Genomic DNA, 25,942 nt, shown 5'->3' on the forward strand with positions numbered 1-25,942 from the left:
TACTAATCTCCTCTTTCCCTTGTCCCTTGAGGATCTTCTAGATCCCATAACTACTGCTGTTTAGAGGGATGATGATGAGCAAGAGTAAATGAAGAACAAAACAGAATTTAAGGGCTTCTTAGAGAGTACCTTTGTGAAATCTTCAAGAGAAGGAAGGATTCTTGATGTTTTGCTCCGAAATGGGAGGTATTTGGAAAGCTTAGAGGAGTGAAATGAGAATGGAGGAGACTTGGAAGAGTAGAGGAGGAAATGGGAGTGAGTTGGGGTCGGTTCCACCGCCGGCCCTAGCGTGGGTTTAAAAAGGCAGAGTTGTGGGCGGTTGCACCTCTGGCTGGATCGGTGCAACCGCTGGCAACCTGTGGTAGCTGGAGGTGCCACCGCCAACTGGAGAGGTGCCACCGCCTGCAGCCAGTGAGCACCTAATGTGATTTGATCGGGGAGCCTTTGCCTTGAGGAGAGTTTTTCATTTCAGAGCAATTAACGTTTCTTACGTGATTTCGTATGAGTTTTTATTTAAGGAAGAAGCTCTTGTACGATCAAGATAGATCTTTTAACGTGCGTATGTCGTACGTATGTTGATAGTTTGTTTGGTATCCCTTTTAAGATCATGACATATTTAGTTTCTTCATGATACAAGAATTAATTCGTAGATGATAGAGTTGACGGGTTCGAAGATCAAGGGGATATGTGAATTTGGGAATCATATGTTTCTAATAAGGTTGTAACCAAGTCGCATTTGTGATTTCATAACTTCCACTTGTTACTTAAGCGTTGCGAGTTCCTTTTTGACTCTTGGTTTATGACTATCGAGAATCAAGGAGCAGAATATTATTTCTTGCTCCAGCCTAAAATTTTAATGTTTTTATAGGAAGGGATGGTTTTTAGGTACCCATTTGCTTTTGGGTGCCTCACAAATAGATCTACATTTCTTATCATGTTGCATAGAATTTGTCATGGTTCCTTTAGCAACCCAAATCAATTTGTTTGGACTTATTTTCTTGAATGGACAACAATATGTCTTGTGTCCAAATTTACAACAGAAGTTACATTTGTCTTGATGTCGAATATGTAAGATGGAGCCTTTTATGAAGGTGGTTGGATTTTGGTGAGGACTTCTCACGAATCCAATTCCACTTCTTTTGGGAACGTGACCCTTGTTTGTAAGGATCATGTTCAATGACTTGCTACCAACCTCGAATTTCTTCAAGGTGTCCTTAAGTAGCAAGTTTTCTTTTTGGAGAGTTTCTAGATCATGGCATTTTATGCATGGGCTTAGACTATCATGATGTTCAGCATTTAACTTATCGAAATTACAAATAAGACTATCATGCTCCTTTTTTAGCAATTTGTATTTACTACTGATAGTCTTACACTCATCAAACAATTCATAGAAAGCATTTAATAATTCATCGAATGATAAATCTGCATCTATTGAATTTGTTACCTCATCTTCGATGGCCATTAAGGCGTAATGAGCAACTTGCTCGGTGTTGGACTCCTCTTCTTCGGATGCGCTCGAGTCATCCCATGTTGCTTGAAGCGCCTTCTTCTTTGATGTTCTCCTTTTGACTTGGGGACAATCACTCTTGTAGTGTCCCGGCTTTTTGCATTCATAGCAGATTACTTGGTCCTTCTTGGGTTCAAGTTTATTTTTTGCATCATTCTTAAACTTGTTTCTTTTAAAGAACTTTTTAAACTTTCTTGTTAGAAGTGCCAAGTCATCATCACAGTCCTCATCACTTGAGTTTTCTCTCAAGTGGCATTCAGAAGTTTTGAGTGCCATATCCTTCCTGTTCTTTGGAAGGATGTCTTCTTGCTCTTCTTCTCCAAATCATTCCAATCGATCATTGGAAGAGAAGACTTCGAAAATCCGTTTTCGACAAGATTCCACAGTTCAAAATCCATAGAAATAAGAAAGATCCTCATTCGGGTCTTCCAGTAGGTGTAGTTCGTCCCACTGAACATGGGTGGACGCGTAATAGAATGCCCCTCTTGGTTTCCGGCGTATGCCATTTCTCTTGGGTTTTAATCCGTTAGAGAGTTAACCTTGCTCTGAAACCAATTGTTAGGATCGAGAGCACTAAGAGGGGGAGGGGTGAATTAGTGCAGCGGAAATCTTTCAGCGATTAAAAAACGAAAGCTGCGTTCGTTTGATAAAAACTATTTTAATGCAAAAGCCGATTCTAAGAATACTTATGATTAAGTGCAGTTTATGTCTAAACACAATTTGCGTCTAAGCGCAGTTTACGCAGTTTGCGTCTAAATGCAGATTGCGTCTAAGCGCAGTTTGCGTCTAAGATCAGATTGCATCTAAGCGCAGTGTAGTTTGCGTCTAAACGCAGTTTTACGTCTAAACACAGTTTTACGTCTAAACGTAGTTTTACGTCTAAACGCAGTTTGCGTCTAAACGCAGTTTTACGTCTAAACGTAGTTTTACGTCTAAACGCAGTTTGCGTCTAAACGCAGTTTTACGTCTAAACGTAGTTTTACGTTTAAAAGTAGTTTACGTCTAAAACACAGTTTTACGTCTAAACACAGTTTGCGCAGTTTACGTCTAAACGCAGTTTTAAAGGGATCTGAACTTAGAAACTTCGTTCGTAAAAGCGCAGAAGACAGTTTTGCAGAATCAAAACGTAAACGTAAACTGTAATGTATGAAAACACCGATTTACGTCTGAATGCAGATTCGGAAAGATCAGCACTTAGAAACTTGTTCGTAAAGGCGCAGAGAGCAGTAGCTATCTAGGAGGTTTGCAGTAATGATAAAGTGCTCAAAATAAACGCAAACCAGAGATTTAGAGTGGTTCGGTCAGTCTTGACCTACTCCACTTTTGGCTTCCTCCACCGACAAGGTCACCGACGTCAACTAGAGGCCTTCCTTCAATAGGCGAAGGCCAACTGCCCTTTTACAGATTCACTCCTTTTGATGGGCTCAGGAGACAACCCATACAGGACCTTTCTCTCCTCTCTTTACAACTCAAGACTTGAAGAACAGAAAGAGGAGAACTTTAGGACTTTACACAAATTTGAGCTCTTAGAATCACAGAAAAGATCAAGAATTCGGTGTAGGTCTGTATCTTTTCAGTGCTGAATGGGTGGGGTATTTATAGGCCCCAACCCAATTCAAATTTGGAGCTCAAAACGATCAAATCCCGGAATTCCGGGATCAGGCGGTTGCACCTCCTGACTAGAGAGGTTGCACCGCCTGGCAGAGCTCGAAGACTGAGCCCAGGCGGTTGCACCTCTGTGTCAGGGGCGGTTGCATCGCCTGAGTCTGGCTCGGAGACTGAGCCCCAGGCGGTGCCACCTCTTGACTGAGGCGGTTGCACCTCTCTGCCAGAGCTCGAAGACTGAACTCAAGCGGTGCCACCTCTCTGTCAGGGAGGTTGCACCGCCTAGTCTAGCTCGAAGACTGAGCTCAGGCGGTGCCACCTCCTGGCTGGGGCGGTTGCACCGCCCAGTCTCGCTGGGAGGCTTAGCCCAGGCGGTGCCACCTCTTGGCCTAGGCGGTTGCACCTCCTGGTGCAATCAGGGTCCGAATGGTTAGCTCCATTCGGCCCAATTTCAGTCTTTCAGGGGCCCAATTGCCCCAAGATTAAGCTAATGGGATCACCTCCCATTTTCTAACTTAATTAACGTGCTAACTACGATTAGATCTAAGACAATTTATGCAGCTTTGCTTCGGTGCGTCAATCGCTTCTTCCGGCGAGTTTCCAGCGAACTTCCGTCGATCATCCGATGAACCCTCGATGATGCTCCTGCGGACTTCCGGCAAGCTCCTGGACTTTGCGACGATCCACTTGGCGAGTTCCGACGAGCTTCGCTTGGCAAGCTTTTGGACTTCTCGGATCTATTCTCGCAGAACCTCTGACGACCGTCCGAACTTCCGTCGAACTCTCGAACTCCCAACGTGATCATGAACTTGACTCCGGCGCAACTCCTGCTGCTTGTCTAACTTTCATCGTAGTTAATCCTGCACACTTATCTCAACACATAGATTAGACAACAAATGACAATTGACTTCATCATCAAAATCCGAGATTCAACAAAACTGTATGGGCCTAATAGCACCATGTCTGTTATATGGTCTCTAGGATATTAAATGGATGAGGGACTATAGGTATACGATAACTGATAATAGATATATCCAAAGGATTAGATTGCCTTGTATCGTTTGGGGACTACGGCGTAGTGGCCTAGTACGTCCGCAGTCGATGAGTCGAGTGAATTATTATGGAGATAATAATTCACTAAGTTAGAAGGAGTTTAACATGTATGACTCACGACCAGCTCGATATTGGGCCTAGAGGGTCAAACATATATGGTAGGTGTTGCGACGAGTAGAGATTCGAATATGAAATTTTATATTCGTTGGAGCCCTTATCTTATTGGATATCCAATAAGTCCCTCAATTATTGGATCTCATAGTTGAGATCCAATAAGAGCTAATAAGATATTATTATGTAGAGACCCACTAATCTAAGAGGTTTGGGTAATTGGATGAAGATTCAATACCCAATAGGGCATGATCAATTAGGGTTAACCGTGGGCCTCTATAAATAGGAGGGAACTAAAGGCTCATAGGCTGGGGCTTCTCAGTTGCTACCTCCTATTCTCCTCTTCCCTTCTCCTTCTCACATAGTTGTTAGAAACGAGTCGGTACTAAAAGAGGGAGGAGGGGTGAATTAGTGCAGCGGATAAAATTACTGGTTTGAAAATCTTCATTTCGATTAAACCCGATTTTGACGAAAATCATTTTGTAAAGATATTAACTTGAAAGCGTGAAAGCAATAAGAAGGTAAAGTAATTTGCAGTAAATGTAAATTGCCTAAAACGAAATGCAAACTAGTTTATAGTGGTTCGATCGTCGTGACCTACATCTACTCCATTGATTCCTCTTTCATCGAGACTATCGGCATCTACTAACGATCTTCCTTCAATGGGTAAAGATCAACTATCCTTATAACTCGATTCTCCTTTTGACAGGTTCAGGAGAGAACCTTTACAACCCCCACAACCTCCTATCTTAAACTTCTCTAACACTTAGAGTTTGAGAGGAGTTCACACAAGATTACAACAGCGTTTTCTTTCTTTTTCACTCTCAATTCTTGTGTAAGTTAACCAAGGATGAGAGGGGTATTTATAGGCCCAACTGGATTCAAACTTGAAGCCTAAAAAGATCTCATCTCGGGTTTCCCGGGTCCTACCGGTACTATTGCCTATGCTGAGCAGTACCACCGCCTGTGCTGGGCAATACCATCACCTGCAGCACCGACACTGGGTGGTACCACCGCCCAGTCTGGCGGTACCCCCGTCAGACAGTTTTGGAGACTGAGTCTGGGCGGACTGCCTAACATAGTCTCAGAGATTGTACCACGATGATTCCACCTGTTGGGTCACTGTTTGGGCCTTTCACTTAGCCCAACACAACTCAAATTTAGGCCCAATTGGCCCCTAATTGAGTTGGTCCAATTCCAACCCAATTAAATACTAACTACGAATTTTAAGGCATACACTAAGCTAAATAAGTTCGGTAAATCTAGGTTTCTTCCGACGATCTTCCGGCGAACTTCCGACAATCTCTCGACAATGTTCCAGTGGACTCCCGGCAAGCTCCTAGACTTTACGATGATCTTCTTGGCAAGTTCCGACGAGCTTCTTTGGCAAGCTCCTGGACTTCTCGGTCAATTTCAACAGAACTTCCAACGAATGTCTGGACTACCGACGAACTCTCGGACTCCCAACGAAATCTCATTCTTGACTTCGGGACTTCATTTTGCTTTATGCCTTGATCACTATCGTAGTTAATCCTGCACACTTAAAGCTTACTTTAATTTAGATAATTATTATAAAGCAAATCAAATATTGTTGAGCATATCATTGGTTTATCGGTGCTTCTTTCGAATCTTAGGCATATCGTCCTCTCTTACGGCCTATTGCCCAATCGACCAGTTGACCTCCACAACTCCAATATCATTGGTGCAATTTCTGCTCTTCTTGGCCTGATGCCTGAACTCATGGCCCAAAGCCTTTTGCCGATATGTCGACCAATCATCCGACTCAATGTTTAATCTTCTGACATGTTCCACTCCGACCCAATATGATTCTTCCTACTTTAATTGTCTCTCCCGGATCAAAGCTTTCTACATCACTCAAAACGTAAATCAAGTCATAAACACTATTAATTGGTTTCATCATCAAAATCTGAGATTTAATAATCTCCCCCATTTTGATGATGAGAACCAATTGATGACAGAGTTAACCTTAACTCCCCCTATCAATATATCGTATTGATAGAACTTTTAGATTAAAAAATCCAAGCAACATTTCATTATAAAATCATGCATAATCAAATTTTTAATACATCATTCCATGCATGATCAACATTATAACTTCTCCACTTTTGTTATCAACAAAAAGGAGAAGTGAATCTAGCTAGTTTTTGAGATATGCAAATTTCACAATATACATGCTAGCAAATTTTTTTATCACTTTACAATATGCCTAATCACCAAATCATCATTAATTTTAAAAATATATAAGATTGTAAATTTTGCAACTTTACACTTTTGCTTCTTAAGATAGACAAGCTAGCAATTTTTGATGATGTTAGTAAATTTTTTCTTCTCTTTTAAGAAGTGTAATTTTTGCTTTCTTGAAATATCTCAAATATTGCTAGCTTAAGAACTTATGCATCATCATGTGACTATTCCTTTGGTGTCATGATCATACGAAATTTAAATCAAATAAGCTATAAAATATAAAGATATTGAATTGACCAAATCTCGATCAAAAATTACTAATCATTGTATTAAATAATTTTATTAAACATAACTAATCCAATTTTATCATCATAAATATGTTAAATATATAAAAGAAATATTAAATACATAATTTTGATTCTCAAATTATAATAAAATTATTATTACATACACTAATCACATGATTAACATGATTAGTTACCTACTAATTACTTCTCTTTCATGTGTCAAACACCTTAATAGGTATTAAAGACATTGAATAGATATAAAATCGATCAAATTTTAATTAAATCGTCATTAAAATGACTAATTGTAGTATTAAATAAATTTAATAAAACCTAACTAATCCTATTTTACCATCATAAATTTGTGAAATACATAAAATAAGCATTAAATACATAATTTTGATCTAAGTCAAATTACGATAAAATCATCATTAGATATACCAATTACCTGATTAATATAGTTAATTATCCACTAATTACTTCTCTTTCAATATTATAAACATGTCAAATACCCTAATAAGTATTAAAGACAATAAATTAACCTAAAATCGATCAAATTTTAATTAAATTATTATTAAATAGACTAATTATAACATTAAATAACTTTAATAAAATCTAATTAAACTTATTTTATCATTATAAATATGTGAAACATATAAAAGAAGCATTAAATATGTAATTTTGATCTCATATAGTTTAAATTATGATAAAACCATACACTAATTATATTATTAACATAGTTAATTGCATATTAATTACTCTCTTTTGTCAAACACCAGGTATTAAAACATTGAATTGATATAAAATTGATATAAAATCATTATTAAAATAACTAATCGTATCATTCAATAACTTTAATAAAACCTAATTAAACTTATTTTACTATATAAATATCTTTCAATATTTAATATGCATGAAATATAAATATTTGACCTATTACGTGTCTAATTTTGAATTAATCAATATTAAACACACTAACCATAATATTAAAAATTTAATTTCTTTCTAATTAAAGAAATAGAATATATATCTCTTGATTAGAAAGTTCTTCCTCTTAATCTTCTCAAATTAACTTTGATTTTGTTAGAAACGAGTCGGCACTAAGAGGAGGGGGGTTGAATTAGTGTAGCGGATAAAATCATCGGTTTATAAAATTCGTTTCATAAAGATGCTTAAATTGAAAGCGTATGAGAGCGTAGGCGTAGTAAAAGCATAGTAATGAGGAGAGGCAGTTTGCTATAAAAGTAAATTGCTCAAAGTAAATACAAACTAAGTTTATAATAGTTCGATCGTTATGACTTACATCCACTCCTAATTCCTTCTCCGTGGAGGCCACTAGTATCCACTATCGATCTTCCTTCAATAGACAAAGACCAACCACCTCTTTACAACTCTATTCTCCTTTTGACAAGCCCATGAGAGAACATTTACAAGTTTCACACTTCTCTTAGAATGAACTCTAAACTTTAAGAGGTCAAGGGGAACACTCAACACTTTTCAAGCTTTTTCAACTCTTTTTTGTCAAGGATTCTTTCCTCATTTCTACCCAATTCTTGCTATCATAAGTAGGAAGGAGTAGGATATTTATAGGCCCCAAATGGATTCAAATTTAGAGCCCAAAATTAAAATCTCCGAGATTTCAAGGTATAGGCGGTACCACTGCCTGCAGCCTAACACTGGTCGGTACCACCGCCTAACACAATGTCATTGGGTGGTACCACTGCCCAATCTGGTGGTACTACCGCCTGACAACCTCAGAGACCAAGTTTTTCGAGTTTTCTAACTCATAGATGGTTCTACCACCAATTTTGGCGGTGCCACCGCCTGGCCCAACATTTGGGTGACCTTCCAATGAGCCCAAATCACTCCCAATTTAGGCCGAATTGACCTCTAATTGAGTTGGCATTGTTTCACGCCAATACCAACTCAATTAGACCTAAAACCTACTTCGATCTAGACAATTATTACGAAGCTCATCAAATGTTGTCTGGCCATGTCATTGGTTCGACGCTTCATCCGATTTTTCGATGCATCGTCCTCTCTTATGGCATATTACCCAATTGGTTAGTTAACCTCCGTAACTCCGATTTCCTTGGCACAATTTTCGCTCTTCTTAGCTCGATTCCCGAATTCTCGGCCCGAAGTCTTCTGTCGATACACCGACCAATCCTCCGGGTCGATGTCTAATCTTCTAACACGTTCCACTCTAGCCCAACATGATTCTTCCTGCTTTAATTGTCTCTCCTTGATCGAAGCTTCCTGCATCACTCAAAATGTAAATCAGATAAACACTATCAATTGATTTCATCATCAAAATCTAAGATTCAATATATTCAATTCATAAATTATTATTTTATAGAATTTAGAAGAGCGCAAATGTGAGAAATAGGAGTTTGAGATAGTTTAAGAGTTATAAGAGTGAAGTGAAGTGAAATAGGGAAGAAGAAGAGTTTAAAAACCTATGAGAATTAATCGTTGGAGCATTGTTACTGATTAATAATGATTGATTTCGACCATTATCGAGCAATAACGATCAAAATTAATTGTTGTCGAACTATGCCAAGTGGTAATGATCGAAATTTCGATCGTTACCGGGCGATACAACCTTGTATCATCCGATACGGGGTGATGTTAAGTGTTTTGCTTTGTAGCGAACGATCCATGTACCGATATGCTATCGGTATGGTACGTACTACCTGTATACATATATTTTATTCAAAATTGTAAACCTTATATTTTTATCTTATAAAATATACATATTTTTTTTTATTAAAGGAAGTGATTTATTTCTCCCTAGTTCACTTTAGTATTACTCTTTTAGAGCTTTCATGAATGTCTCATCATAGGTTTCCTCACAATAAATATAATTTAAACTGAAATTATTTATAAAATTATTGAAATGGTCTATATATAAATATAAATATATATAAGCTTTTAAAATAAAAACATATTATATAATCTTCCTACTGTCTTTTACCTACTATAATCTTTTTATGTTATATTATATGTTTTAAATGGATTTATAAATGCATTGAAAGCATAATCAAATTATTCACTTTAGTTAGCATGATCAAATTATAACATCAGGATATCCACCAGCCAAATGCATCTTCACCTGAGTTATTCTTCCACCATTATCAATGTAGTCATAATAAATACATTATCAATGATGATGATTCTCATTTATTTTTCAAGCATGTACCCATGCATCATCATGTGGCTATTTCTTTAGTATTATGATCATTCGAAATTTAAATCAAATAAGAATAAAGTATAAAGATATTGAATTGACCAAATATCGATCAAAAATCACTAATCGTTGGATTAAATAATTTTATTAAAATATAACTAATCCAATTTTATCATCATAAATATGTTAAATATAAAAAAAAATATTAAATAAATAATTTTGATTCTCAAAGTATAATAATATCATCATTAGATACATTAATCACATGATTAATATGATTAATTATTCACTAATTACTTCTTTTTCAACACTATAAATGTGTCAAACACCTGTATTAAAGATATTGAATTGACCTAAAATCGATCAAATTTTAATTAAATCATCGTTAAAATAACTAATTATAGTATTAAATAATTTTAATAAAACATAACTAATCCTATTTTACTATCATAAATATGTGAAATACATAAAAGAAGCATTAAATACATAATTTTGATCCAATATGGATCGATAAAATCATCATTAGATACACTAATCATTTTATTAATATAGTTAATTATCCACTAATTACTTCTCTTTCAATACTATAAATATGTCAAATACCCTAATAAGTATTAAAGACATTAAATTGACCTAAAATCAATCAAATTTTAATTAAATCATCATTAAAATAATTAATTATAACATTAAATAACTTTAATAAAACTTACTTAATTAAACCTATTTTACCATTATAAATATGTGAAACATATAAAAGAAACATTAAATATGTAATTTTGATCTTATATAGTTTAAATTACGATGAAATCATACACTAATTACATTATTAACATAATTAATTGTGCATCAATTACTTCTCTTTCAATACTATTAACACCAAGTATTAAAGATATTGAATTGATATAAAATCGATCAAATTTTGATTAAATCATCATTAAAATAACTAATCGTAGTATTCAATAACTTTAATAAAACCTAATTAAACATATTTTACAATCATAAATATCTTTCAATATTTAATATGTAAGAAATATAAATATTTGACCTATTACATGTCTAATTTCGAATTAATCAATATTAAACATACTAATCATAATATTAAATATTTAATTTACTCTCCAATTAAAGAAACAGAATACATACCTCTTGATTAGAAAGTTCTTCCTCATAATCTTCCCAAATTAGCCTTGATTCAATTCATAAATCATTATTTTATAGAGTTTAGAAGAGCGCAAACGTGAGAAATAGGAATTTGAGATAGTTTAAGAGTTAGAGTGAAATGAAGTGAAATAAGGGAGAAGAAGAGTTTAAAAACTCATGAGAATTGACCGTTGGAGTATTGTTACCGATTAGTAATGGCTGATTTTGACTATTATCGAGCAATAACGATCGAAATTTCGATCATTACCGTGTGATATAGTCATGTATCGTCCTATACGGGACAATGTTAAGCGTTCTACGTAGTAGCGGACAGTCCACATACCGATATGTTGTCGGTCTGGTACATACTGCTTATATACATATATTTTATTCGAAACCGTAAACCTCAATTTTTCATCTTATAAAATATACATATTTTTTTATTAAAGAAAGTGATTTATTTCTCTCTAGTTCACTTTAGTAATACTCTCATGGAGCTTTCATGAATGTCTCATCATAGGTTTCCTCACAATAAATATAATTTAAACTAAAATTATTTGTAAAATCTCTTGAAAATGGTCTATATATAAATATATATATATATATATATATATATATAAGCTTTTAAAATAAAACACATATTATATTATCATCTTATTGTCTTTTACCTATTGAAATATATTTAATTTTGGAGTTTACTGTAATATTTTTGTGGTATATTATATGTTTTAAATGGATTTATAAATGCATTGAACACATTTAAATGTCTAGTAGGTTAAAAGGTGCAATAAATGAATCCTTTGTCAAACACAAAGCAATCCAAATCAAGTGCTTTTTTTTGTTTTTTTGTTTTTCTGTTTTTGAGAAAATAATAAAAATATTCATTGGTTTTAGAATCAAAGTATTAACTCTCCTGTAAGCATTTGGAAAGGCCAAGGCTATTTAACCCCCCTAATGGTTCTTTTTTTTTATCCAAATGCTGAGATGCGTTGATTTTTTGGGCACTCTTTTGGAAATAATCTAAGTAGGGATCCCGAGCCTCATACAAAATGGAGGTATTTATTCATGTAAAGATTTAGAATTAGATAATTAACCAATGGATAGATCATAGAAGTACTACACTCAACTTTTTTCTCCCAGAAAATGACAAAAAAATCATAATAAAGTATCTTGGTTCGTTTGTGATCTTACTAATAGAATTCTGTCCATTAGATTGAATACTTGAACAATTTCATTTATTGTAGCTCTCACAATTTAAATTATAGTTACCTATAGGAACATTTTGCAATGATCTACAGTATAATTTCGAACTATTATCTTTTCATTTACACTTGATATTCAATGCCTTGTGTAGACAATTTAATCCATAACTTATCCCCTTGTGTAGTTAATTTCATCGTCGTAGAAAAACAAAAAGCATGAGTGACATGATAATTTGAAATGGTAAGTGATTCACTAATGATGTTTTTTCATAGATCCATCCTACAACAACTTAATGTTAGTCTAGCAGAATTACACAAATGCAAAGTTCCATTTCTATGTTTTCTTGGTATGTTATAATTTAAGACTACTCTCACCACCTTTCATCTGATGACTTTGTTAATTAAAGCAATAATATGTATAGGATTTCGTACACTGTGGTCTATGGTTAGCTGCATTGGTTGTTTGGTGGACCTATTAATGAGATGTTATTACGATCTTTAACAGGCCAGATGATGCAGTGCTGGATTTTTGAGTTGGTAACAACCGTCTCCCAATTACATTGGAAGCTGCATAGGTTAATATTCTTCTCTGTTCATGAGTTCTTATCACATGTAGTAGGACTGGAATATTAATTCATAGAGATGTGAAGACTGCACTAGCAAGCTTGTTTGCTTAGGTAGATGAAACATTTCTTCAGATCATCAGTGTTTCTAGATTGCATTTGCAGCCAGAATAGATTTGAATGCAGATGTCAAGTTCTATGATCATTTACAGTGAGGTTTCAGTAGTACACTTTTTTAATCTTCTTGTCAGTTTTATCACTGTTTTGCTGACGAATCTTCCTGGTCTCAGCAGCAGTAGTCATCTCCCCCCAGGGATCTGCTTGCATCTGTAGCCACCGAGGAACGAGTCGTTGGATCCAACCTCACATGTAGACCAGTCGATGAAGCTGTTCATGTTGACAGTGATTGACGACGACGCTGCCGACGGGGGCACAACTCATCCGCAGCTAGCTCGTCGTCGTCGAGAGCGGCACTCCATGGATGGCCTGAAGAGGCATCGAGAAGACGGTGCTGGGTCAGGGACAGTGAATGGAGTTTGCCTGCTTCTTCTTCTGCTTCTTCTTCTTCTTCTTCTTCTTCTTCTTCTTCTTCTTCTTCTGAACAGGAGAAGGCATCAAACCATGAGGTTGCAGGAGAAGAGGAGTAGGAGGAGAACCTGCTTTGTGGGGCAAAGCGATCCAGTTGCCGCCGGTGATGAGCTTGTCGATGTAGGTCCGGAGGGGCGGCGTCTTCCTCGGGCGACCACGGGTCTCGTTTCACCCTGGCCTTGTCGCACCACGGAGCTCTCCCCCGTCTTTCTCCCTTCTCTTCCTCTTCCTCGTGATGCAGTCAACACAAGGGGAAGAAGAGCAGGCGACTGGGGGCGACTTCCCTCGCCCTCGTAAAGCTGGCGGCGAGGACGACCTCAACTCCCTGCATGCCACTCACTCTGTACACATAATAATAATAATAATAATAATTATTATTATTATTATTATTATTATTCTATTATATATATATATATATATATATATATATATAAATGTTAATCCCAATTTAATAGGAAGAAAACTAAAAAAAATCATTATCTATAGCGGAATATGCATAACAATAACAACATATCATGATGGCCAACTATTTTGATCAGTCATAGATCTTTTATCATCATTGAACTCTATATAAAATAATATAATATAAATTATAATATATATATATATATATATATATACATAAATACATGTATGTATGTACAACTCTCGATAAATGAGCGATTCGAAAATTAATAGGGAAAATACGTGCAAGATATTGTTTCAGGTTACTTCTTCTCTTTTTGTAGGGAGGCATCCAAATAAGAGTTTCCGGTTACTTATTACAGGGTTAAATAAGAGATTCCAAATTCTTTGAGGGGTATAAGTGAAAAGGTTGTTTTCAAAACTACTTCCCCCTGTTGGAGTTCTTTTCGTGCTTCCAGACAGGCTTAAATACGATATTACAGACTCTCTAGGGGTGTAATTGTAAAAGGTTATCTCAGTTCTGCTTACCCATTAAATTCACTATACAGTATTTAATAAGAAATTCCTTATCTTGTAGGGGTATAAGTACAAAAATACTGTGTCCAGTTGCTTTCTAGTTTACCCATCAATAATAATTCTGTCCAGTATACAGGATTTAATAAGTAATTCCATATCTTATAGGGATATAAGTACAAAAATACTGTGTCTAATTACTTTCCTCACTAACCCTATTCTCTCTCTCTCTCTCTCTCTCTGAATCCTTCTCCATTGCTTCAGATCCGGGCTGAGATCAAGCAGATCTGCGTGAGAGAGGCGATCGACAGGGGAAGCGGAGGAAGAATCGAAGATGAGCGTGATCGACATCCTCACTCGGGTCGACGCGATCTGCAAGAAGTACGAGAAGTACGACGTTGACAAGCTTAACGCCGACAACGTCTCCGGCGATGACGCCTTCGCCCGCCTCTACGCCTCCGTCGAGGCCGACATCGAATCCTCCCTCCAGGTCTCGTTTCTTGACTCTGTTCGATTTCCTTCTGTCGGGGTTCGACGGTTTGGCTGATCCGATCTGGCGATCTGGTGTAGAAAGCGGAGATGGCGTCTCAGGAGAAGAACCGGGCAGCGACGGTGGCTTTGAATGCTGAGATCCGGCGCACCAAGGCACGGTTGTTGGAGGAGGTCCCTAAGCTGCAGAGATTGGCCCTCAAGAAGGTCCGATGCCTTCGATGTCGTTTTGTCATTTTTATGTTTTCTGATGTTTTATTGCATTTTTAATTTATTTCTACAGCTCTGAGTTTGTGACTTCTTGCATTCGATTTCAAATCTAAGCAAAAAAATTTGGTTGTTTTTGGCCCTTATTCAAAATGGAAATCAAGTAGGGAAAGGATCCTGCAGTTGAAATAAGAGCATAGAGAATTAACTGAGAGTGGAGTGGTTAGTCTGGCACGTATGTTGTGATTGTCTTTCTCACTTGGATAAAGGAGGGAGAATTTTGTAAGGCTTTTATGATACCATACCTTCTATATGTCTGAAAATGCTAGGAAATTATAATAAGAAAGTCAGAATAAAAAAGATCTTAGCTGAATGAGAATATTGAGAAGTTTGAATAGTTAAGTATTATGAATGTTGGAATACACAAGAATCTAACTTGTGATAAGTTGGAACCATAGAAGGATATTGCATTGGTAATGAATTAAGCCGATTCAATTATTCAACTTAGAAATACTATGTAAGCTAGAGGAAGACCAAAGAAGACAGCCATGAATGAGGGAAACTATGATGATTTTCGGTTAGTTGATGGATGGATACTGGAGGTTAGTGATAGAAAAGTGTTTGTGTGACAACCTCAAAGGTCTCAGAGTGAAGTCTTGTCGGTGCAGGAGAAAAACCCTGGATTCTTTTCAAGAACTGGATGATCGAATATGATTAGAAAAAGTAGTTGTTTTTGCATGTCAAGTATTAATGTCCTTGTGGAACCTGTCTGTTTGAATTAGATCTTTGTCAGAGCTTTGCAGTCAACCAATGACAGTATGAGTGCTATAAATTTTTAAATTAATTTTTATTTCTTTTTTCCTTGGAAACATAAAAAATGTATAGGGTCACTGCTGATTGCATTATATATATTATATAAAGTTATAGGTTATAGCTTTTACTAGAAATTCTTCAGAAATAAAAGTCATGTGTTCTAGTTTCATGCCATCATGAAAGGAAATTTTCATTATTAATGGTTCTTGTACCAAGTTTGAAAATAGCATTTAAGGCTCTCTTGTTGTAAGTTTCCTTTGATTTAAACACCTTATTAGTCATGTCTTATGTTTCAAGTTTTATTCTTAATTCATTTTCATTGGCTCCCTTGAGTTTTAGGTACTTGCCTAGACTATTAATTGAAAATGTACAGTGGCGAAGATCTGAAAACAGCATGTTTTAGTGCTCCTGTATTCCTAAAGACTTTCTCGTAATATTTTCAATATTTTGTTTCAAATTTGGAAGGCCAAAATCTTTGTTATCTTTCTGATCTTCTCTAACTCTTTCTCTGACTAGACAAATGAACAAGAGATACTTTTTTTTTCTGTTGTGGAGATATCTTGGTTCCAGAAAAATATTTCTCAATCAGGTTGTGTATTAATTCTTTAATTATTTAGGTCCAAGGGATTTAACTCTCTTTGGTGATATTTTAGCTGGATCTTTTCTTTTTTTGTATGAGTTTAAAACTACTAGATTTAGTCTAATGTTGATTAAACAAATGTTTTACTAAAAACTATCAGCTACACTTTTTTAGTTGTATGATACTGTTGGATCAGATGCATGAGGATATATCTGCTGCTATTACATTGCATGTAAGAAGTTCATGTGCTTGCAAGGTGGTAATTTCTTATGGCCATTGAAGTTGTATACTAATAGTAAATTGTTTTCTTCTTGATAATATACTTTAATTGCTGATATTAGTTGTTGGATCGATTGTTTCTGTAGTTAGCTACTTTCAAGTTCCAACAGCATTGCACCTTCATTATGGATGTTACTGTTTTAAAAAGTTCTTAATAGTCATGTCTTCTTGTTATCTGTCTTGATAATGGGACCATCATGAAACATGTAGAATGGAAAGATCAGCTAAAGCAAGTGCACTATCTTGATGATGCATTTAGTGCTTCTGATGGAGTTCTATTATAGGTAAAAGGGCTCTCGAAGGAAGAACTTGCTACAAGAAACGATTTGGTACTTGCATTGCCAGACAGGATTCAGTCGATTCCAGATGGCAGTACAAATGGAGCAAAACAAATAGGAAGCTGGAAAGCTTCAGCTTCTCGCACGGAAATTAGATTTGATTCAACTTCAGGTTATCTAATTTTAATTGATGTTGAGTGCATTCTATTGATTGTTTATGAAATTTGATATACGGTTAATGATATTTTTCTTAATCCGTTAAACCAAGTTTATTGGATGTCTGTTACATTCCAATTCGACAAAAGACCATATGGTAGTGCAATCAATGAATTTTTCTCCATACGGCTGGCTATACAATAATTATAGATTTTGAAGTGGTGGTTTATGTACAATATAATTTTCTTAGTAAAGTGTATTGAGGTGCCATGACAAGTGGTCTATGGTCTAGGATCTCCTCTATAGAGTAAGGCGAGGTTGCTAGATGTAGATTGATATTGCTATTTCTAGCAAATGGGCGAAATAGTGTTCCTCTTATTACAATTAAATAAGGAACAGCGACAATCATGTATGGATGTGATATAAAATTTTAGCAATTATTTTGTTATATTAATGGATGTTGCGTATTTGAGGGATCAGAGGGAGAACAATGGTGTTGCATTCATTTTCATTTGGTTGTCAATTAATGAGTGAATCATCTAATTTAAACATGTCAGATATTTTTTATGCAAGCAGGATTGACTGATGCAAATTATACAAGCAGAGTTGAAAGATGGAGAGTAAAATAACTTAACTATTAAGGGAGAATGTGCACTACAGGAATCATGCCTTTGAACTAGACAGTTCTTCAGACATGAGTATCTAGAATTTAATTGTGACTTACACTTGGATTGTACCAGAGTTTGCAGTGATTAAATTCTCCTATTTTTTATAATAAGCCTGGTATATTGGTAGTAATTATTATTTGTTATTTACAACTTTGAAATATACTTGACAAGACATTAATGTTTTCTGATGTCGGCTAATTTCCCATTCTTTATTTTTTCGGACCTCATATAGGTCTTCCTCTACAGGTTGTTAGTTGCTTCGAAAATCTGCTTCAACTGCATTTGCATTCTAGTAATTCTATCAAGCTTGTAGTTAACGTATGCTACAAATAGAGTTCTTGAATTTGTTTGGTTAGTGCCTCATACATTTTCTGTTTTATAAATTTGAATGATCCAATAGAACATCTAACCAGACGATGTTAACCCTTTCAGAGTTTGACACCTTGGAGAGCTTAGAGTCTCTAAAATATATCCCCTCTATTGATCTAGAAGTACTCTTATACTTTCATGTGCAGAATATTCATTCATGCATATTAGTTGTATACTCATCGATATGAATGAATTTATGTAAGTTTGATATTTTGACATCATAACTTGGAGTAAATAACTAGACAAGGGGGAAATAGAAAAAGATGCAAAGGAAATGGCAATTTCTAAGGTACAAAACCGACCAATTATGCTTGTATATGCATGCTATATGCTTTTGGAAAAGATCATGCCAGAATATTGTCGGACTGATATCTTACCTTTCATTATGGCATGATTTGTTTTGATATACCGACAGGAATAAAAAGCTCTGTCAGTATTGGGGTATTGTTGTTACACCAGTGTACTGTTACATTATCAAACTGTTATTGTATAGTTGATGCATCACACAATATGTGAAACCTGCTTTTCTTAATCTCTTCTCTTCTTTTATGTTTCATAAATTATTCCTGTATTAAGGTTTTTCATTTTATTTTTCTTGGAAGATTGATCTTTTCCTGGAATAAATTTGATTGTGCAGATGGAAGATTCGAGAGTGAGTACTTTCAGCATACTGAAGAATCAAGCCAATTTAGGCAGGAGTATGAGATGCGCAAAATGAAACAGGTAGTTTTGTTTTTCCGTGTTTTTCTTTCTGAACTTCAATGACATTCAAGACATCATATCCGTCGTCTTTAGATGTTCATCGGTTAACACAAACAGGTACTTTTGTTTTTCCCATGATAAGCAGTAATATTTTTATGGCCCATTTGTGGCATCTATTGGTTAATTTACAATACTCTCTATGAACATCTTCCTGAAATTTCTGCTTTTTTGCATTCAACTGACCAAATTGTCTGCAGGGATGGAAGTTGTCATGGGAACAAAATAATCTAGTATATTTTGTCATGGGAACAAAATAATCTGCATTCAACTGACCAATCCATATGTTCTTTAGTGGTTGTTCTGCACAGCCAGTAATTGCTTTTGAAAGATTTTGCTAACGAGGAAATATTTTGCAGGATCAAGGCTTAGATATAATATCTGAAGGTCTGGATACCCTAAAGAATATGGCCCATGACATGAATGAAGTAGGATGTTTATTTTGCATTATGGAATTACATTATGAAAATGAAAACTACTCTAATTTCCTTGTGTCGTACAGGAACTGGACAGGCAAGTTCCTCTTATGGATGAAATTGACACTAAGGTCAGATACTTTGCTTCCGCTAGACTTTTCTATTTAGAAGCGAGATAAAATTTGGGTTTATATATATATATATATATATATATATATATATATATATATATATTTATTTATTTATTTATTTATATATAGTGAAGCATCATTTCAATGTGCAGGTCGACAAGGCTACCTCAGACCTGAAAAATACTAATGTCAGACTCAAGGATACTGTCAATCAGGTAGCTTTAATAATTTCACTTCAAGGCAATAATGTTGGATATATTGTAGCAACACGTATTTCCCAACAACTTACAATTTCATCTCTAATTAGTTCCCTGGTTATATTTTTTCAGCTAAGATCCAGTCGCAATTTTTGCATTGACATAATATTATTGTGCATCATCCTTGGCATCGCAGCTTATCTGTACAAGTAAGCTTCGCTGCTGACTTTAGATTACCGCATAATGAAATTTATTCGTGATATTAGACTCAGTTTCATTATCTCCAATTGTGTTTTTCAATTCTGATCTCATGTCATCCTTCAATATGAATTGCATAATTCTTTAGTGGAACGAATTACACAAATCCTGAGATTAATCATTTGTGCAAAGCAGAGTTTTATGGAACTCTCTTCAAATATTAATAGCCTTTTTTTCTTTTCGTGCCGCCGTGTGGGGGAGTAACAGTTATTCCCATTTTCACTTGATGCAGTGTTTTAAAGAAATGAGACGGTGGTAAAGGAAACGGGTATCTCCTGTTTGTTGTCCAGCTTGTGTTTTCAAATGCTAGTGTGGGTGTGTATTATTACTGTTTGTTGCCTCATTTTATTTATACTTTGCTCGACTTTTACTGTATATTCGCTTTCAGCAGAGACTCTTCTTGTTTGTTGTTGGCACACTATGGACGAGACACATGATTCATGGCTTCTCTCTCTCTCTCTCCTTCCTTGGATGGTTCTCTATCGAAAGCATCAATGCACGAAGGAGCTTGTAAAGGTAGCAACAGCCATTAAGACAAAAAGGAGCATTATTATATTCTGAAACACCCACCACCAATCAGCTGAGCTTATATCCAAATTCTAGTCAATTAAGGCCACAAGTAAATATTTTTCGTAAACAATGCGCAAACACACCTGAAAAATGATCCCTTCACAACTCGAGTCAGCCTTTTATCCTAAACAGAGACAGGAAAAGAAGTTGCATTTTGGAATCCCTACGGTTTAGTTACATGAACCAGCAGCATTTAGTATTTACGATAACGATAACGGATGTAAATAATAGCTGGCATTTTTACGATATAATTTTCAAAAGAAAAACCAACGGGACCGAATAAATACCGTTAAAGAACAAACAACGAAGCTTTTTTTCTGAATGCAATGTTTCATTTAAAGCACAACCTGTCAGTGGAACAAAACGTATAAATATAACTTGATTGAACGTGCAAAAAATATCACTATGCCACATTCAGTATAAACAAGCCAACAAGAATGGACTTTGGATTAATTCCCTCAAACAATATAGATTACTAAAAATAGTTCAGCATATAGTCGTTACTAGCATATCAAAACTTCACATCACCCCTTGTGTTCCTAGGCCACATTCAGAACCCTCCCAGAGGGAGTGAGTATGGCAGCTCAACCATACCATTCCTTACCTCTTTGCCTTTGCCAACATAAAAAGAAGAAGAAGAAGAAGAAGAAAAGATAAAAAAGCATCATGGTCACCGCATTTTGTAGTGTTGGGTTCTAGAAACTTGACAGTGCTGTCCGTTTAATGAGTACTTGAGCATTATGTCCACATCACGTGGATTCCTCTCATTGGGCTCCACCGTCAAGCTACCTACCACTGCTTCTCCCTCACAAATCGTCAGCACATCTTCAAGGTAAAGTACAGTTTGTTTCCAGTGGGTGGCCTTCGATCTCGGGCCTGCAGAGAACATTTCATCCGTGCATAATCAAAATTTAATGGAATCAATAATGTCACCGTTAACAACCATGCAGTTTCCAATCTTGTTAGGGATGAGAGCATCACACCCCTTTAAGAAATAGGCGCTGCAGCAGAATCTAACACCTGAACTATTTTTCTTAAACGTGTATGTCGCACTAAGGTGTCACGAACAAAAAGAGCACCTATATGTTAGATGGTCAGTGTCTTGCAACTGCAACGATCTTCAATGTGCTCCTACTTTGCTTGCAACATCCAAACCTAGCTAGCTACAAACTCATCGAGTCAAATCCATCCTTTCTGACATTTCAAGTGTCACAGGTATTATCACAGACCCAATTTCACAAACAGGTGAAATTTACTGACTAATGAAGTCCATACCTAACTATCCGGTTTCAGAAAATATTCTCACATTTGAAAATTACTAACTAAAGTAAAATGTCCCACATTATGAACAGTATTGACTACTTGAACGTAGAGGTCAGAAATCTGAATCATATAATTAAAGATCAGCAACTAACTCAAGGTAAACTTGCTTACATTTTTACGGCATACTTTCATACGAGCATCAATAAGCCAATAAATCAATTATCAAGCATGAACGTAAATGCTGAATTAGTATGTCTCAAAAATAGAATGCAACAAAGAAGATAACCAACCAGTAGAAAAGCCCATCAGCTTGTGGCATTTGGTGAACGAAACATCAAAGTAAGCCACAAGAGCATGTATGTAGTCATTGCGTTCTGCCACTAATTTAAAAGGTGCCATGAAGGAGACATCGCCCGGTGCCATTTTAGAAATATCCATTGTCTAAGACAATCAGCAAAAATGGTTCAGACAACTGATGATCAAAGACATCAACGGAGGAGAGATGCACAGAGATAGAGAGAGATGATAACAAAGATCACCTTGAGTAACTGGCAATTGGTAACAATTTGATTCTGGTCAACTGTATCAACAAGTGGTTCAATCATAGCCTGTTTCTTGATACAGCTCATGTCAAAACCATACACATTGTTCCAGACTGAAACAAGAAAAACAACTCCATAAGAAACAGTAACCAGCATAAAGAACAAAATGAAACAGAGTTTGCTATAAATAAGATCTTGAAGCACGTCTGCAATGATCACTTGACCTTTTCCTTAGAAACTAAAGAATATCTTACACTAAGTGGCTGATGCTGACTGCAAATAAAACATAGAAGGAAAAAGGCTCACATTCGATCTTATCTTCTTTGTATTCAGCATCCTCAATTGCCGTCAAATATAATGAAGCTTTGTCTGGTAAGACGATCCCATTGTTGTTCTACAAGAAGAAAGAATTTTTAAAAAAAATCATATTTTTGTTGTTCTCGTCTTGGATGGGTCTCAGTCAACCTAATAACCATCACATTTTTTGCCTTTTAGGACTCCAAGTAACCAAACAAAACAAAAGAACATATCAACAAATGTATTATGTCAGAAAAGCTCAAATATATTAATCATCATTATGTAAAAATTTTATCACAAATGACAGAACAACATAGCAGTCAACCAAATTTGACTTCTTAATATAAGCCCATTCGTCCAGATAGAACCTCAATTTATATATAAACTTCCTCAGGACTAGAATATTTGCCTCTCAGTTGCAGGCTCATAAATTCTATCGGGATTGGCATAATGGCAACAGATAGTGTGGACTATGAGTACCTACCAAATCCTGCAACTAATTTAAATCATGTTGCAGCTTATTCTCTCACACAAGTGAAGCATTCTCCTAGTAATTGCAAGTCTCTGAACAATTCACCATAGTCAATTTTCCAAGCAACAACATATCTGGTTGTTGCACTTGGGTGACACTCCTTTTTGTTGGAACACTGAATCCCAAAGAATGGAGATACTGGTTCTTACAGTTCATGAGGTGCATAGATTGTTCTTATATATCCTGTACTTAATTGCAGCAAGTAGAAGACAGAACAAAAAAAGACAACAGCGCATGTCGCTTTCTGCTTCTCAAACCAATAATCTATTGATCTTCTCATATGCCATTTTTTTAGTAAAATTAATAAGGTTTCATATAATTGATGGAAAAATGGAACTTATGATTGGCAATGTTTTGCTTGCATGGTCAGGGTCATTTCTTCTTGTCCTTGACCATTTAAAAGAAAAGTTTTTTATACTATCATCAAGGTTTTCTTGTGATTAGATACTGATTATGCATAGACCTTAAACTTTTCTCAGATTGTAGCCCTAAAATTGACAGAACTTATGATTGGCAATGTTTTGCTTGCCTGATCAGGGTCATTTCTTCTTGCCCTTGGCCACTTTAAAAAAAAAAAAATTATACTATCACCAAGGTTTTCTTGTATTTAGACACTGATTATGCTTTTGACAAGCTTAGACCTTGACTTTTCTCAGACTGCAGCCCTAAAATAGTTATCCCGATGTTCCTTTGACTGATATTCAATCCATGGTAGGTCAAGCGCAACAAACGAAGATAATGGCAAACCTAACCATGTAGCACAAAGATATGTACAGTACCAATAGGTACTTACATGGCATAGAAAGAGAATACAAGCGAGATATATGAAACAAAGAAATAATTAGAGAATCACTTACAAGCCACTTATCACGTGCATAAAGAACTGTGTTTAGCATGTTCTCAAAAAGTAGGAAATAACCCATCCACTCAGAGATTATCACGTCCACATGGGCCACTGGAAGTTCAATCTCTTCTACCTTCCCCTTTAGCACTGTTATCACTGAATTGAACATAGAACAAACATAAGACATAAGTTAGTAGCAGAATCATCCAACATAAAAGAAGATATAATCACCATTAGAATATCCATTTGTCTGAACAATTTCTTTTGCCATGTCAGCCATAAGGGAGCACTCCACCTGCAAAGGAGATTTAACTTCACCAATTGAATCACAGAAAAAAAAAATGCACAAAACTAGTAATGATAGTCACATATCTTACCAAACCAGGCATACTATCCTACCTTGATAAAATATGTCGGTAGAGACTGCCTAACCTTACTAATAAAAGAAAAGTTGTAGAAGTGGTAAGAAAGGGAGGAGATTAAGGTTTCACAGAAAGACTACAATTAGGGTTCCTATATGTATTAAGCTACATTGCTGAAGAATTTAATGTGTCAGAAAAGCATTTTTCGATGAGTCAGAAGTCATAAATTTCCAACCATTTCTATGGCTATTCTACTTACCACAGAAAGGCTTCAATCTCATAAACTTGCAGGAGTGCAATTTCCAACCAGTAAGATTTAAAGAAAATAAGGTCATTTAGATTATTACTTACAGCATATACATGCTTTGCCCCTGCTTTTGCACAAAAAAGAGACAAAATTCCTGTTCCTGCACCCACGTCAAGGACGACCTTGTTCTTGAAAAGAAAGCTATTCTGATAAATAACATTTTGATAGGTCTTCGTCCTAACAACATCTTTCAACATTTCCTGCAGGATACATATAATAAAAGGAAATTACTGCATAGACAGATTTCACACTTAAAGCCACTCCAAAATCCACTGACACTAATAGGATACAAATAAGTGGCATTAACGGAAGATAAACCAAAGTTTAGTGACGTCATAAATCACACATCGATGCTGAAGTCAATTCAAAGTAGTTCCTACAAACCAGCTAGGGAAATGTCTAAAAATATCTTAAACCCTATCATCTGAACAAATAGCAATGATTATCTTAACAAATTTAGTGTATGCTTATATGGTTCCGCCTAAGCTTCTTATATTGCATATACAACGACTGTACATAATTGATGCTAAGACTTCAAAGGATCAGAAAAAGCAACAACAGAACTCACATGCACATAATAAACAAAATGAACTCACACCAGACCTAATGTAGGCCACACCTAGCTTATACAACATGATCCTTCCAACAAAATGAATAAGATTCCAGCACATACAACCACACACAAACTAAGAGAAAACTGAAAAAGATAGTACAACCATCAGAATATATTAACCTAAAAGCACAGGTAGTTACATAATGCAGCCAAGTCAGACAACAATGGTCTCTAGACAGAAAACTGTGCAGTGAACAGCTAAAGAGAAAAATGTAGATAATAGCTGAGCTAATAGAAAATCCTAGTTGAATGTTCCAGTGATTAATAAAAGACGATGAAAATAAAAGCAAACAAAGACGAAGGAAAAGGCGACTCAACTAGATTCATATACAAGGAAACCAGTGACTGAATAATTCAAACTAAAATAAGTACACCTTCTGAACAGCAATAATTTCATGGATTTCATTAAAGTAGATGCATATGATCATCACTTATCTACCATGGTTACCGCTAGTGCCTCATGAATCAGTGCACAAAGAACTTACTTCATGGATACCTGCATAGAGAAAGATAAAAAAACACATAAGTTTCTCAATGATTAACATATTTAGAGCCTAAATTTAAACCAATACAATCTTTGTCACATTACGCAAAAAGTCACAAGTCTCAAATTTTAGCAGCCTCAATCACTAACACCACAGAGGGA

At 35.6% G+C, this 25,942-nt stretch overlaps 2 protein-coding genes across 2 annotated transcripts in view; one reads left to right on the forward strand and one right to left on the reverse strand.

Annotated features, from left to right (window-relative positions):
* Positions 1 to 14,583: 14,583 nt before the first annotated feature.
* Positions 14,584 to 20,412, forward strand: LOC103988803 (syntaxin-71). Its single transcript, XM_009407440.3, has 9 exons — positions 14,584 to 14,856; positions 14,937 to 15,062; positions 17,019 to 17,184; positions 18,843 to 18,928; positions 19,324 to 19,392; positions 19,467 to 19,511; positions 19,664 to 19,726; positions 19,841 to 19,917; positions 20,199 to 20,412. The coding sequence occupies exons 1-9, from the start codon at positions 14,701 to 14,703 to the stop codon at positions 20,212 to 20,214; spliced, it is 804 nt and encodes a 267-aa protein (XP_009405715.1). The 5' UTR covers positions 14,584 to 14,700; the 3' UTR covers positions 20,215 to 20,412.
* Positions 20,413 to 21,008: 596 nt separating this feature from the next.
* Positions 21,009 to 25,942, reverse strand: part of LOC135641696 (probable protein arginine N-methyltransferase 1) — a 5,783-nt gene continuing 849 nt past the window's right edge. Inside the window, exons 2-9 of the mRNA XM_065157337.1 lie at positions 25,782 to 25,792; positions 24,728 to 24,883; positions 24,246 to 24,309; positions 24,028 to 24,170; positions 22,648 to 22,735; positions 22,339 to 22,454; positions 22,090 to 22,240; positions 21,009 to 21,412 (exon numbers count right to left, since the gene is read on the reverse strand). Coding sequence (XP_065013409.1) covers positions 21,207 to 21,412; positions 22,090 to 22,240; positions 22,339 to 22,454; positions 22,648 to 22,735; positions 24,028 to 24,170; positions 24,246 to 24,309; positions 24,728 to 24,883; positions 25,782 to 25,792 — 935 coding nt within the window. The 3' untranslated portion in view covers positions 21,009 to 21,206. The remainder of the gene's footprint in view (positions 21,413 to 22,089; positions 22,241 to 22,338; positions 22,455 to 22,647; positions 22,736 to 24,027; positions 24,171 to 24,245; positions 24,310 to 24,727; positions 24,884 to 25,781; positions 25,793 to 25,942) is intronic.

The sequence above is a fragment of the Musa acuminata genome, chromosome BXJ3-6 (assembly GCF_036884655.1).
Source record: "Musa acuminata AAA Group cultivar baxijiao chromosome BXJ3-6, Cavendish_Baxijiao_AAA, whole genome shotgun sequence".
In the NCBI taxonomy this organism is placed as follows: Eukaryota; Viridiplantae; Streptophyta; class Magnoliopsida; order Zingiberales; family Musaceae; genus Musa; species Musa acuminata.